Here is a 12,732-nt window from a genome sequence, read left to right as displayed (position 1 = left end):
GGGCTTCCTCGTTTTCCTCCCCACCCCACGCATGACCTCCTCTTTGCTTTCCTGACAGATGAAGTTCTCCCTGGAGAAACTCCACCAGGGCATCGAGATGTCGGAACCCCCCTTTGACCCCGAGCCCCTTGGAGAGAATGCCTTCTCCTGAGAACCCCCTCCTTTCCCCTCCCACCTACCCTGCAACGAATGGACAGATGGACAGCCTCAGTCGCCACTGCTGGACCAGTGCTGGACCCTTGGGATGCCTGCTTCCCCCCACCCTCTCCCAAGCCCCTTGCTGTGCCTCCTTTCCCCCACTACACACCTATAACCTTTTTATCTCTGAAACCCTATGAACAGAACAGTCCCCAACTCCTTCCCATCCCCTGTGCCCCCCATGTCGGGGAGAATGGTCGGACACTTCAGCTGCAGAGCTGTGATGCACTTTAGTACCTGGGGAGGGAACACTGGGGGCAGTGGAAGGGGGGGAATAATATTCTTGCCCCCCCCCCCCCAAACCCGCCTCCAGCCTCCAACAACTTTCTGCCTCCCCCTCTCCCAGATGATACTTGAGATGATCCTGGAGCTGATTGCAAAGGCCTTCTCTGTAGCTCCTACCCCCCCTTTTCCCCTCTGGGTAATTTATTTTGAAAGGGTCAAGCTGCCCCTGAGAGAGGGGGACAGACCTAGGGTGGGGAGTCCTATGGACAGGGGAAGGCTGACTGTCTAGTGTTCCCCCCAGAGATGGGGTCTAATGTATTATATTTATTTGGGGCAAACGGAGCCCCAATAAAGGGTCGGAAATGTTCTCGTGGGATGATTTGGAGACAACCAAGGGAGCATGGTATATTTGAAGGCCAGGCTCCTGGGATATCTGATAGGTGGGGAAGGGGGTGGAATAAGGCAATGGGGGCAGCTCCACAGAAATCTTTCAAGTCTTCAGTGACAAAACGGACCACAGACAGAAGTTGTCACTTTTATGGTTTTAAATTGCATTAAGACTTTAGGGACACCCTGCATAGCACTCTGTGTGTGTGTGTGTGTGAGTGTCAATGTAGGTTAAGTGACTTGCCCGGGGTCACACAGCTAGTAAGCGTCAAGTGTCTGAGGTCGGATTTGAACTCAGGTCCTCCTGAATCCAGGGCTGGTGCTTTATCCACTGCGCCACCCAGCTGCCCTAAGCACCATGGCCTTGACACAGTGCCTCATAAATCCATCAGAAACCCAACCCCCCAGTGTCCTGAGCCAAGGAACCAGCCTTTGATGGGATACCTGAGGGCCGATTTAGGGAGCACAGATCAGCTCCCTGACTCCCCTTACTGACCGGACAAGGTCCACTGTCCAGAAAAACACCTAATAATAACCGCTGACATTTACATGGTATTCTTTTTTTTTTTTTTTTTGCGGGGCAATGGGGCTTAAGTGACTTGCCCAGGGTCACACAGCTAGTAAGTGTCAAGTGTCTGAGGCTGGATTTGAACTCAGGTACTCCTGAATCCAGGGCCGGTGCTTTATCCACTGCGCCACCTAGCTGCCCCCTACATGGTATTCTTAAAGATTTATAAAGTATTTTACATCCTTTCATTTCATCTATACGCTTCCTCAACAATTTTTCTATTCCCCATCTCTTGAATTAGCAGTATTTTAATGCTAGAATCAGAGGATAATCCCAAACGATACATAATTTGTTTTGTTTTAAATCTTTTGTATCCAGCTTAGGGATGAATGCAAAGAATTCAGGCTCCCACCTTGATGGTGCCCCTTCAGGTTGAGGGACAGTGGGGTGGTCCAGGGATTCCATAGTAGCCTACCTTGGGGTAGAATAGGCCTTGGCTAGGAGTCTGGCTGAGTGTGAAATTGCAGGAGTGGACGCTGACAGTTACAAAGGGCTGCTTCACACCCCTCTCATTCCATCTTCCATCCTGATCCTCAAAGCCACCCTCTTTGCTAAGGGGTGTGTGAGCATGACTCCTATACCTCAAGGGATCTGTGAAATGACCTGTGCTCTTCCTCAAGGGGAGCAGAACCATAGCCTCCTGAGGCCTGTCTACCCTGTGGGGGTTTGCATCCTCCTCTTCCATAGGTGACTCTGCCCAGAGAACCATTCTACAGATACAGGATGTGATTTCATCTGTGAGGGCGTTTCCTCCCCAGAGAGCAAGAAAGACAGGACCCAGCCAGAAGCATGTGCAGTCCAAGAGGTGGCTCAGGTTGGAAATGAGGATTTTGGGGATCATAGATTTTAAATTAGGGAGGCGGCTAGGTGGCACAGTGGATAAAGCACCAGCCCTGGATTCAGGAGGACCTAAGTTCAAATATGACCTCAGACACTTGACATTTATAACTGTGTGACCCGGGGTAAGTCACTTAACCCTCATTATTTCCCCCCCCCCCCAAATTGGAAGGGCCCTTTAGAAGGCACCGAGTTAACTCCATAATTTAATAGATGAGGAAACAGACCCAGAGAAGTGAAATCATTTGTCTAAAGTGACATAGGTAGTCCATGGCACAGCCAGTATTCAAAATCAAGGCTTCTAGTGACAGGTTCAATGTTTTTCCCCTTGTCATATACTAATAGACAGATTAGAAAATCAGAAAACATTAAGACAGGTTCCAATCAGGATGTGGGTCAATTGTGCCCATTCTACAGATAAGAAAATTGGAGTTTAGAGAGGTGAATAGCCCTGCTTGGTCATTCAGCTGTTAAATGAAATAAATGAGCCATGAGCCAATGTCACCCAACTCCACAGACAGTGCTTCCCCCAGTATTTATTCATGTTAAACCTTAAACTAGTACCCCAGGCTTATGTATCTAGGGTCTGGGTTAACTCTGATAGTTTAGAATTTTAAAAGACTTTTTTTTTTAAACCCAATCTAGACCAACCCTCTGGTTCTGCAAATGAAGAAAATAAGCTCTGGGGAAAAGAGGCCTTTTCCAAGGTCATAGAGTGACGCATTGATTCTAAGTCCTAGGCTTTTTCCATTCCCCACCCCCACCCCCACCCCCACCCCACTCCCTTGGGGAAGTGAGGGAAGGAAGCCACCTGAGCCAGGCAATACCTCTTTTTGTTGGTCAATGTGCTATTCACCTTCACAGCACGCCCCAGGCCTTGTTCTACCTGGAACTGGTAGAAAAGGATGGGAGCTGGGGGAAGAGAAAGAATATGGGTCCGAGCCAGAGAGAAAAGCAGGGATTACTGACCACCTAGCCCTCAAAGATTCTGGCCCCATGCCCGGGTATGGGGGACCAATCCGGAAAGATGCCCGATTATTTCCTGCCACAGAATGTCGATGGTACTGTGAAGGTGCAAAGTCAGCGGCTGGGGGTGGAGGGGCAAGGGGTCTGGTGCCTCTGACTCCTTACCACCCTCCACCATCCAATCCCAGCCATCCCCGGGACCTAGGTACTCTGGTCTCCAATCTCCAGCTTGTTCCTGCCCTTCACATGCCCTCCCATGACTGGGAGCAAGGATGCCGTTCCTTGTGGAAATGGGGTCAGCCCTTCCCCAGTCTGAAAAGGTCCTGTGGGGCGCAGAGCCTCTGAGTCCCCGAAGTAGCACTAGGCCAGCAGACCTTCGAGGGGGGGCGGCCACAGCAGTGGCTGCTGCAATGCATCAGGCCCATCCTCCTTGCTCCCCCCCCCCCCCCCGCGGCTCTGATTCATCCCTTCTCTTCCCCCCCCCCCCAGCTCCTCCCGCTGCAGTGCGCAGGAGACAGAGGAACCCCGGCTTGGAAAGGTGCACGTAGAGCCGGGAGCCTCTCTTCCTACGGACATGCCTTGAACCCCACTTCCCCAACATCTAGTTGCAACTGCTTAGGGTTCCTGGCATCTACATGTGCCCCGGTCCAGGGCGGGGCCGAGAGACGAGTAGCGGTCGCGAAGGGGGTGGGGGGGGGGAGCGGGGGGAGCTCGGGCGTGACCCCCCAGCCCTTGGCAAGGGGGCAGGGGCAACCGGCTCAGCTGGGATGCCTGGACGCCGGGCTCCGGGGCTGAGCCCCCGCCGGTAACGGGAGCGGGGGGGGGCGCGTCCCCCCCGCCGGCCCGGTCCTGCCCAAGGGGGTGACAGCGCGGAGCTCAAGCCCGAGCGGGAGCCGCAGCCGCAGCCGCAACAGCAGCTGCGCCCGCCGGGGTCATTCCGGGGGACATTCCGCGCGCTGCCGACGCCTCCTTCCCGCCGCTATTAATACCGGGCCGGGGGCGGCGCTGAGCCCAGGCGAGCGGGACCGAGCCGCTCTGCGGACACCCAGAGCAGAGCCCCGGGCCGGCGGGCGTCATGGGGCTGCTCTCGGGGCTGATGCTTTGGATGGCGCTGGGTAAGTCGGAGGAGAACAGGGTGCGGGCTGTCTGGTGGCAAGCACGGAATGGGTTGGGGCGCAGAGGTAGTTCCACCACCCAGGCTAAAAACTTGCTAGAGTGGCCGCGGGGACTTCAGGATGGGTTCCCTAGCACACAGCAGGACCCCTCCCCAACAGACAGCTTGGCAAAGAACTCTCAAGTAGGCAGGCGCGCCTCGACTGGGTTCGGTGGGAGAGGGGAGGACCCTGGCCCACAGGAGACCTGCTGCCGGCTTCAGAGAGGGTTCTCGGCAGGGGTCAGCAGGAGAAATTGTAGGGCTCCCCTATTCGAGCCAGAACCTTCTCCGCTTGCCGGGCCCTTCCCCTAGTCCCCTGGGGTGGGGGGAAGGGAGCGGAGTTTCTCCCTTCCTTTGCCCTTCCTATCTCTAGAGTTGAGGTTTTTCTCGGGGTGGGGGTGGGGGGTGGATATGGAAAGATGCCTGGGACAAGGCTGGGGCAACAGAGAAAGGGAGTGTGGGCGAAAAAGCAGTTCTATGGGCTTCGGGTATGGCTCTGGGGGAAGAAGAGCTGGTGTCAGCTGCTTCTGGGAGTCCTGCAATCTGTAATGTGACACCCACACCCAAGAATGGGGTAAGGGTGGGGGAGGGGAGGAAGGAGGAGAAAGACTCATCAAGATGGAGAGATAGAAACAGAGAGATGCAAAGAGACAGATGGATAGACAGATGGAGAGAGAGAGAGGGAGGAAGAGATGGAGACAAAAAGAAAGGGAGAGGAAGGTGGAGAAAGATCAAGAAAGACAGACAAAGGTTAGGGTTAGAATCTGAAAGAGGATTAGAAAAAGTGAAGATGAGATATCAACTATTCCCTCACCTTATGTTTCTTTCTTTTTGAGGGGCAATGAGGGTTAAGTGACTTGCCCAGGGTCACACAGCTGGTAAGTGTCAAGTGTCTGAGGCTGGATTTGAACTCAGGTCCTCCTGAATCCAGGGCTGGTGCTTTGTCCACTGCCCCACCTAGCTACCCCATTTCCCTCACCTTTACCCCCTTCTCTTGGAATATTGACATACCAAGACACTAGAAGCAGGGAGGCTACCTGGGCTGATCTGCAGGGCTTCAAAAGCTCATGCCAACTGCCCAAGGGGAAACTAGCAACTGAGAAGCCAGAAATGCCTTGTCTCCCCAAAGTAGGAAAAGCAGAGTCAAGAAAAGCCAGAACTGAGGTATCCAACTTTTCCAGCCCCATGCTCCCTGAGACATTCATTGGCCAATGAGAAAGGCTGAAGAAAAGAGACTTGTTTAGAAGGGGGAGGGGAGGAATTGGGTATTGGTTCCATGGCCTAAGCCCCCCATGACCTCCTTTTCCATTGTCCCTGCTTTAGGGATAGACTCAACTCCCAGCAGCCTGTCCCTTTAGGTCTAACTGGTTTCCATTCATTCCACCTCCACCCCAAATACCCACATTCATATTTGTTTTAGATAAACACAATGCAAAAAGAAAGGCTAAGAGAAGGCAGCTCTGGTCTTTGCCCTCAGACCCCCTGATGAAATGAGCCAAGCTATATCCACTATCCATTAGAGAAGTAGAGCCCCCAAAGGCAAAAAATGAGACAAGCTCATTTGTGTAGCTTCCTTAGGGTAGGGCTAACAACCTCTATCCTCCCAGTTCATGATATTGGATGGAAAAAGATTAACTCTTTGCCTAAGGGAGTCTTGATGTTACAGGTACTGGATTTTACCTGAAATTGGTGTCTTGGGGCAGAAAAGTGAGGCACCCAATCACTTAATCTTTTTTTTTTTTTTTCCAATCACTTAGTCTTAATCCAAACCCTCTAACCCTCCCAGAATTTCCTCTATCTCCCAGGCTACTTCCCTGGGCTCTTCTGCTATCACTATACCCTGCTGGCCACTAGGGGTATGATGTTTCAAAGGCAACTTTTAACTACGATTTCTTCAGGTAAAACCAACCCACCTGAAAGGAAGTTACTGTAAGACGGTCATGAACAATTTGAAACTAGAAATCTTATAAAAACAAATGTTGAAAACTATTTCTCCGTGTAACTAGAAAATAATAAAACACTTTTATAAAATAGACAGTCATGAACAAAAAAAGGCCCTCGAAGAGTAAAAGTTTCTGAATCAGTCTGGATGTCCAACAAAATGATCCTAAACACACCTGTGTGGTGAGGAAAGCACAGGATTTGCGATCAGAGACCTGAGTTCAGATTCTGACTGCTATTTACTACCTCTGTTTGGTAATGCTCCAGACAAATAGCTCCATCTCTCCAGGCTTTCACTTCTTCATCTGTAAAAATGAGGGGTTGTATCTGTCGATCTCTAAGGGTCCTTCTAGCTCTCAATCTGATGAATTCTAACCTGAGGATGCTTTGAGGTCAGCACTGCTGCCAGGCCTGCTGGGATCTTAGCATCTTTCAGTCTATATTCAGGTCTACTGTATCTTATTTTGACATGATCCACCTCCACCCCCATCCCCCTAGAACTCCTGTGGCTGAATTCTGTCCTGGTACTTGGCCCTTGCATGAGGAAAGCTCTTTCCTATACTAACTCCAAAGATTTCTTCCTTGGATGTTTTGTCTCTAGTCTTGAGGTTTCAATCGTTCTAGGTCTTTGGAATGTAGTTCTACCCTTGTATCTGACCCTGACCTGATTCTCTCTACTGTAATAGGTTTGTCAGAAGCACGGTGACTAGCCAGTTGTTAAGGCTGGCTTTTTCCTTAATGTATTTCCCCTTTGCTCTAAACTTGCTTCTAGAATTGCTTTCCTTAATGGCCACTGGCTTCTGCGCTAACCAACCCCAAGCACTTTGGGATGGTGTCAGGTCATAGCTCTTTTGTATGAGCAAACAGACTCACCTTTGTCACCCATCAGACTGTCAGACTTCCCCCATTCCTGATGGCATTGGGAACTCACAATACTCCTATGGGGTTGGCTGGAGAAGAGCTCATCCCCATTTGATAGGAGGAAACAAACTTGGGGAGATTAGAACAGCTTGCTCCAAATGATACAAGGAGTCAGTGTCAGAGTTAATTCCAGAACTTGGTCTTTTTCACTTCCAGATAATTTGGTACCAAACTGAGAGACTGGTAAGAGAATGGTGAGGGAAAAAAGGCATTAAAAAACCACAGAATCATAGATTTAGAGGTCATTTAATCAATAAGGAAACAGAATGAGGCTTAGACAGTTTTGACTTGGCTTGTGGTTACACAGGTAATAAGTGTCAGAGTCAGGATTTCTGATTTCCAGGGGCAGCTAGGTAGTGCAATGGATAAAAGCACCGGCTCTGGATTCAGGAGGACCTGAGTTCAAATCCAGCCTCAGACACTTGACATTTACTAGCTGTGTGACCCTGGGCAAGTCACTTAACCCTCATTGCCCCACAAAAAAGAAAAAGGATATCTGACATTCAGCCCAAGGTGATGACACTTAGTGCCCCAAGGAATTTAGCCCAGATCCAAGGCCAAATTTTCCACCCTTGCTCTAGAGCCTGAGGTTTCCACTAGGGCTCTAAATCTCCTTTCTTTTCTCCTCCTGCCTGATCCTGCTCTCTGTACAGTGTCATCAGTCTGGGGGGGCTGTGTGGAGGTGGACTCGGAAACAGAGGCTGTCTATGGAATGACTTTCAAGATTTTATGTATCTCATGCAAACGCCGAAGTGAAACCGTGGCTGAGACATTCACCGAATGGACTTTCCGTCAAAAGGGGACTGAAGAATTTGTCAAGGTGGGAGGGATTAGTGGAGAAGGGTGTACAGTTGGGGTAAAGTTCCTGTTAGGGTTTGATCTGGGGGACCAGAAGTCAAGGTCAGTAAGAAGAATAACTTGGGGAGCGGGGAAGACTGGATACTGGGATTGGGAATTGGATTGGCTTTGAGCTGACTCTGGAGCTAGGTTGACCAGCCTGCATTGGATTCCCCAGATCCTCCGCTATGAAAATGAGATGCTGCAATTAGAGGAAGATGAGCGATTTGAGGGTCGTGTGGTGTGGAATGGGAGTCGAGGCAGCAAGGATCTGCAAGACCTGTCCATCTTCATCACCAATGTCACCTACAACCACTCAGGTGACTATGAATGCCACGTCTACCGCCTTCTCTTTTTTGAGAACTATGAGTACAACACCAGCGTCGTCAAGAAGATCCACCTTGAGGTGGTAGAAAAAGGTAAGCATCTCCCCATCCCCAATCCTCCTACACCCACCCTATGGATCCCAACCTCCAGTTCTCCAACATCAAATAGGGAGACAGATGGTCTGGGTGGGATGATGCTGGCTCCATGCCCAGACTACCCAGTGGGGGTGGTGAGGCTCTTAGCTCATTTCCCTTTCTCGCTGGCTCTCAATCAATGCATCTCTCTCCTAACTAAATCTCTTTCTCCGCATTGGTCTCTTCACCTCTCTGTGCCTTTCTTCTATCTTTTGTCTTCTTGATCTGTGCCTGTGTTTTGAGAACACCACATGGATTCAGTGGGATGGCCCCTCCAGCCCAGGATCTTGTCCCATGAAAGAGGCATCAAAGGATGCTCTGAGAAGAACAAGTTGTTTTAATTTCCCTCCACTTCCCGGACCCCTGCCCAAGGTCGATTTCAGAAATTAGCCAGCCAACAAGCATTTATTTATTAAGTACTTACTATGTTCTAGACACCATCTAGGCAGAGAGAAAAGATCTACAGAATAGATGTAAGACACTCTGAGAGAAGGCAGGAATGACTAATGAGCAGGAAAGGCCCCCTGTAGTGGGTGAGATCTGAGCTGAGTCTTTTTTTTTTGGCGGGGAGGGGCAACAAGGGTTAAGTGACTTGCCCAGGGTCACACAGCTACTTAAGTGTCAAGTATCTAAGGCTGCATTTGAACTCAGGTCCTCCTGAATCCAGGGCCGGGGCTTTATCCACTTAGCCATCCAGCTGCCCCCCTGAGCTGAGAGGGAATAGAACTCCAGGGACAGCAAGGGCAGGTGTAGCATCCTGTAGGCTAGAATCACTGCAATGTAGAGTTCATGGAGGAGAGTAGAAAGGGACTACGATATGGAGAGCTTTAAATGGCAATTTAATCCTGAAGGTGAAAGGAAGTCACTGGCCGGGGGTGACATAGAGAAGCCTACGCTTTCGAAAACCACCTTGGCAGCTGAGTAGTGGAAGGATGGATTGGAGACCAGTTCGAGGGTAATTGCAATAATTCCTTCTAGAGGTGATGAGGTCAATATACCACCCCCCCCAATATCCCAGTTTCTCCACAAATTTCCCCTGGATCTCACAATCCCCTAGAGCTGCATTATCTAGGAACTTCTCTCCGACTTTTTTGAGCCTATCAACATTCTCCACCTGTGCCACCTCTTGGGGTAATAAGTGGGTTTTCAACACACTCAAAAGCCATGACTCCTTTTACTTGGACTTGATTTGAGTTTCAAAGAGAGTTCCTTTATTCTTTTTCCTGGGCAAGTCCTTTCTCTCTCTCTCTCTCTCTCTCTCTCTCTCTCTCTCTCTCTCTCTCTCTCTCTGGGCAATAAGGGTTAAGTGACTTGCCTAGGGTCACACAGCTAGTAAGTGTCAAGTATCTGAGGCCAGAATTGAACTCAGGTCCTTCTGAATCCACGGTTGGTGCTTTATCCACTGTCCCCTTTCCCCTCTCTTGACTTCATTTTTCTCATCTATAAAATAAAGGAGTCAGACCATCTATGTTCCTTCAGGTCCACCCCGATGACAATCTATGAATTTATAAGGTACGAGTCCCACCTAGCCATCTCTTTCCTACATTTGTAGTAGCCGTGAATCCTATTTCCCCTCATCCGTCTTTTTCATCTGGATTTATCCAGCCTCTCATTCCCAACATGTCTCCTCGAAACGCGTTGCCTTCCTCCAGGCTCATCGGTCTTTTTCAGTATTTCTGTCTCAATAAATGAGTATCGGCTGAGCACATGTTATGTGCCCCCACTCTGTGCTAGGTATGAGGACAGACATAGGGACATCTGAGACATGGGCTTAGCCCACAAGAAACTAAATGTGACCAGGGAGATGAGGCAGGTACTTAAGACTTCAGGGATCCGTGATTGCATCAGTGTGTGCATTCCTTGTGCTAAAGCTGACCTCCATCCTTCTTCAACTTGGAAGATCTTTGAGAGTTGTTGCCTCCGAAAGATGGATAAGCCAGGCTGGTGATGGGCTTGCTTCAGTAGACAGACAGACAGAGAGAGAGAGAGAGAGAGAGAGAGAGAGAGAGAGAGAGAGAGAGAGAATGAATCTCAGGGCAACTGGCACATGTTCAAAGCCCAGTCCAAGCTCCCATGCTGCTGATAAGGCATTAAAGAGCCCAGGGACAGGACCAGCTGCCAGAACAAGGCATCAGAACAGGAAGAAGACATATGTGCGGGGAAGCAATTAGTGTAAAAGGCAATTTTCAATTGGATTGCGTTAGATTCAGATAGAATGAAGTACATTTGCACAGTATGGACAAATAGAGATGAGATCTGTGCTGAGAGATCAATGAAGACATGGCCTCGCTCAGTACAGGGTTGATGGGGCTTGGGTAAGAATAGAGTTCAGGTGAGGTGGTGGTGGGGATTATCCCAACATTCCCTGATGACCTCTGCCCCTACCCCTCTGTAGCCAACAGGGACATGGCCTCCATCGTGTCTGAGATCATGATGTATGTGCTCATTGTCGTGCTAACGATCTGGCTTGTGGCTGAGATGGTTTACTGCTACAAGAAGATTGCAGCTGCCACTGAAGCGGCAGCCCAAGAGAATGCGTGAGTTCAGAAGGAGGAGTGAGTGAAGCCTTCCCCGGGAATCCCCCCAAAAGCCTAAGGGATAATAAGGGTTAGGGATGGGGATGGATTTACATTTGGGATTGAGTTTAGGGTAAAACCGGTTTAAAGTTAAGGGTCAGGTCAGGGTTGGGGGGGATTTGTTTTATAGTCTGTGAGTTCAGGTTATGGTGGCTCAAGTAAAGATTGGTGCCAAGGGGACCATTAGAATTGGGGGGGGGCAGGGCAATGAGGGTTAAGTGACTTGCCCAGGGTCACACAGCTAGTAAGTGTCAAGTGTCTGAGGCTGGATTTGAACTCAGTTCTTCCTGAATCCAGGGCCGGTGTGTCACCTAGCGGGCCCTGACCATTAGGATTAATGTTTGGTTGCCTAAAGGTTAGGATTGAGATTCAGTTCAGTATTGTGGTTATCAAGATTAACTGCGGCTGAGTTGAGGCCTCTGGATTGGGGGAGGAGCACAGCCCAGGTAGGATATGACCAAGAAGGGATGTCCAGGTAAAGGTTTGGGCACCCTGACCACTTCCCTTGTGTTCCATCGGTGCCCTCACTCGGATTGGGACCCTATGCTGCACTGTTTTATGGTGATCATTGATGTTTGCCCTCTGATTCCTACAGCTCAGAGTACCTGGCCATCACTTCAGAGAGCAAAGAGAACTGTACAGGGGTCCAGGTGGCTGAATAACCCAGGGTAAGGCTGGGGGGCCCAGGCATTTGAAGAGGGGAGGGAGGTGTGCAAGCTGGATGCAATCATTCACTCCCTTTCCTCTGTTCTTCTCTTCTAGCCTTCCGGGCTCCCTGGCTCTGCCTCAAGAAAGGGCTGCCCCTGATTGATGGGTTGGGAGGGGGGGGTATCTACCCCTCCTGGGGCCTAGAAAGCTCCTTGGCCTCCATGCACGTCACAGTCACGCCAAAGGAGTGGGAGTAGGGTGAGGTGGGGGCAGGGGCCTGCCTGTTAATTTGTCTAATACTGTAACAAAGGATCGGGGGGCATCTACACTCCCCTGGCCCGTGCCTCCCTTTCTTCACCTCTTCCTCTACCCACCGGATAGGACCGAGGGGGTGGGGGTCCTTCTGACTCACCAAAATGCATGATGAACAAAGCAATATGGCCACCACTCCCACCTTGCTTCTGCTGCCTGATCTTTGGAGCGGGGAAGGGACAGCGCACATCTCATCCTTTCCCTTCTCTCATGCTGATTTGCACATGTCTGCTGCTTTGGCCACGCACCTCACTTTGCCACATCTGAGGATGCAGGGGCCCTTCCCCTGGGGCCCTTCCCCATACCCCATGCCTCCCTCCCCTAGCCATTCACCACACATAACCAACAGGGAAATAAGGGATTGGGGGGCCAGGAAGCCTGGACAGTATGATCCAAGGGCTCAGGTCAAACACCCCTGTCCCTGGTCCCTTCTCGGCGACCCTCTTGACCTAGCGTGTGGTAGGGCTAAGGGGCGATGGACTCTCTTCTACACTAGCTGCACCTTCTCCCTCGCCCCAGTTCTGTCCCCCCCACCTCCTTTCAGCCTCGGCTCATCCTGCCCTTACCCCCTTCTCACCAGCCTCAGATCTGTGGGCATTTAGGACGGGGAGGACTCTACCTTCCTAGTTACTGTACAGTTGTAGTTTTGTTCATGAAATAAAAACGCTCGGACTTGAGTCTCCGTCTCCCTCTTCAGTCAGG

At 50.6% G+C, this 12,732-nt stretch overlaps 2 protein-coding genes across 5 annotated transcripts in view; both read left to right on the top strand.

Moving 5' to 3' along the window:
* GRAMD1A (GRAM domain containing 1A) overlaps nt 1–790 on the top strand; it is a 32,601-nt gene extending 31,811 nt beyond the window's left edge. For all 4 annotated transcript variants that reach the window (XM_043993155.1, XM_043993156.1, XM_043993158.1 and 1 more), the window contains one exon: nt 59–790. In XM_043993155.1, the coding sequence (XP_043849090.1) occupies nt 59–151 (93 nt within the window). In that variant the 3' untranslated portion in view covers nt 152–790. The remainder of the gene's footprint in view (nt 1–58) is intronic.
* A 3,133-nt stretch (nt 791–3,923) lies between these two features.
* Nucleotides 3,924–12,707, top strand: SCN1B (sodium voltage-gated channel beta subunit 1). Its single transcript, XM_043996299.1, has 6 exons — nt 3,924–4,296; nt 7,850–8,016; nt 8,212–8,452; nt 10,890–11,031; nt 11,666–11,738; nt 11,833–12,707. The coding sequence occupies exons 1-5, from the start codon at nt 4,257–4,259 to the stop codon at nt 11,730–11,732; spliced, it is 657 nt and encodes a 218-aa protein (XP_043852234.1). The 5' UTR covers nt 3,924–4,256; the 3' UTR covers nt 11,733–11,738; nt 11,833–12,707.
* Nucleotides 12,708–12,732: the final 25 nt, after the last annotated feature.

This window comes from Dromiciops gliroides, chromosome 3 (genome assembly GCF_019393635.1).
Source record: "Dromiciops gliroides isolate mDroGli1 chromosome 3, mDroGli1.pri, whole genome shotgun sequence".
Taxonomy (NCBI): domain Eukaryota; kingdom Metazoa; phylum Chordata; class Mammalia; order Microbiotheria; family Microbiotheriidae; genus Dromiciops; species Dromiciops gliroides.
Note: the sequence above shows the minus strand (reverse complement) of the source record. Positions and strands in the feature narration are given on the sequence as shown.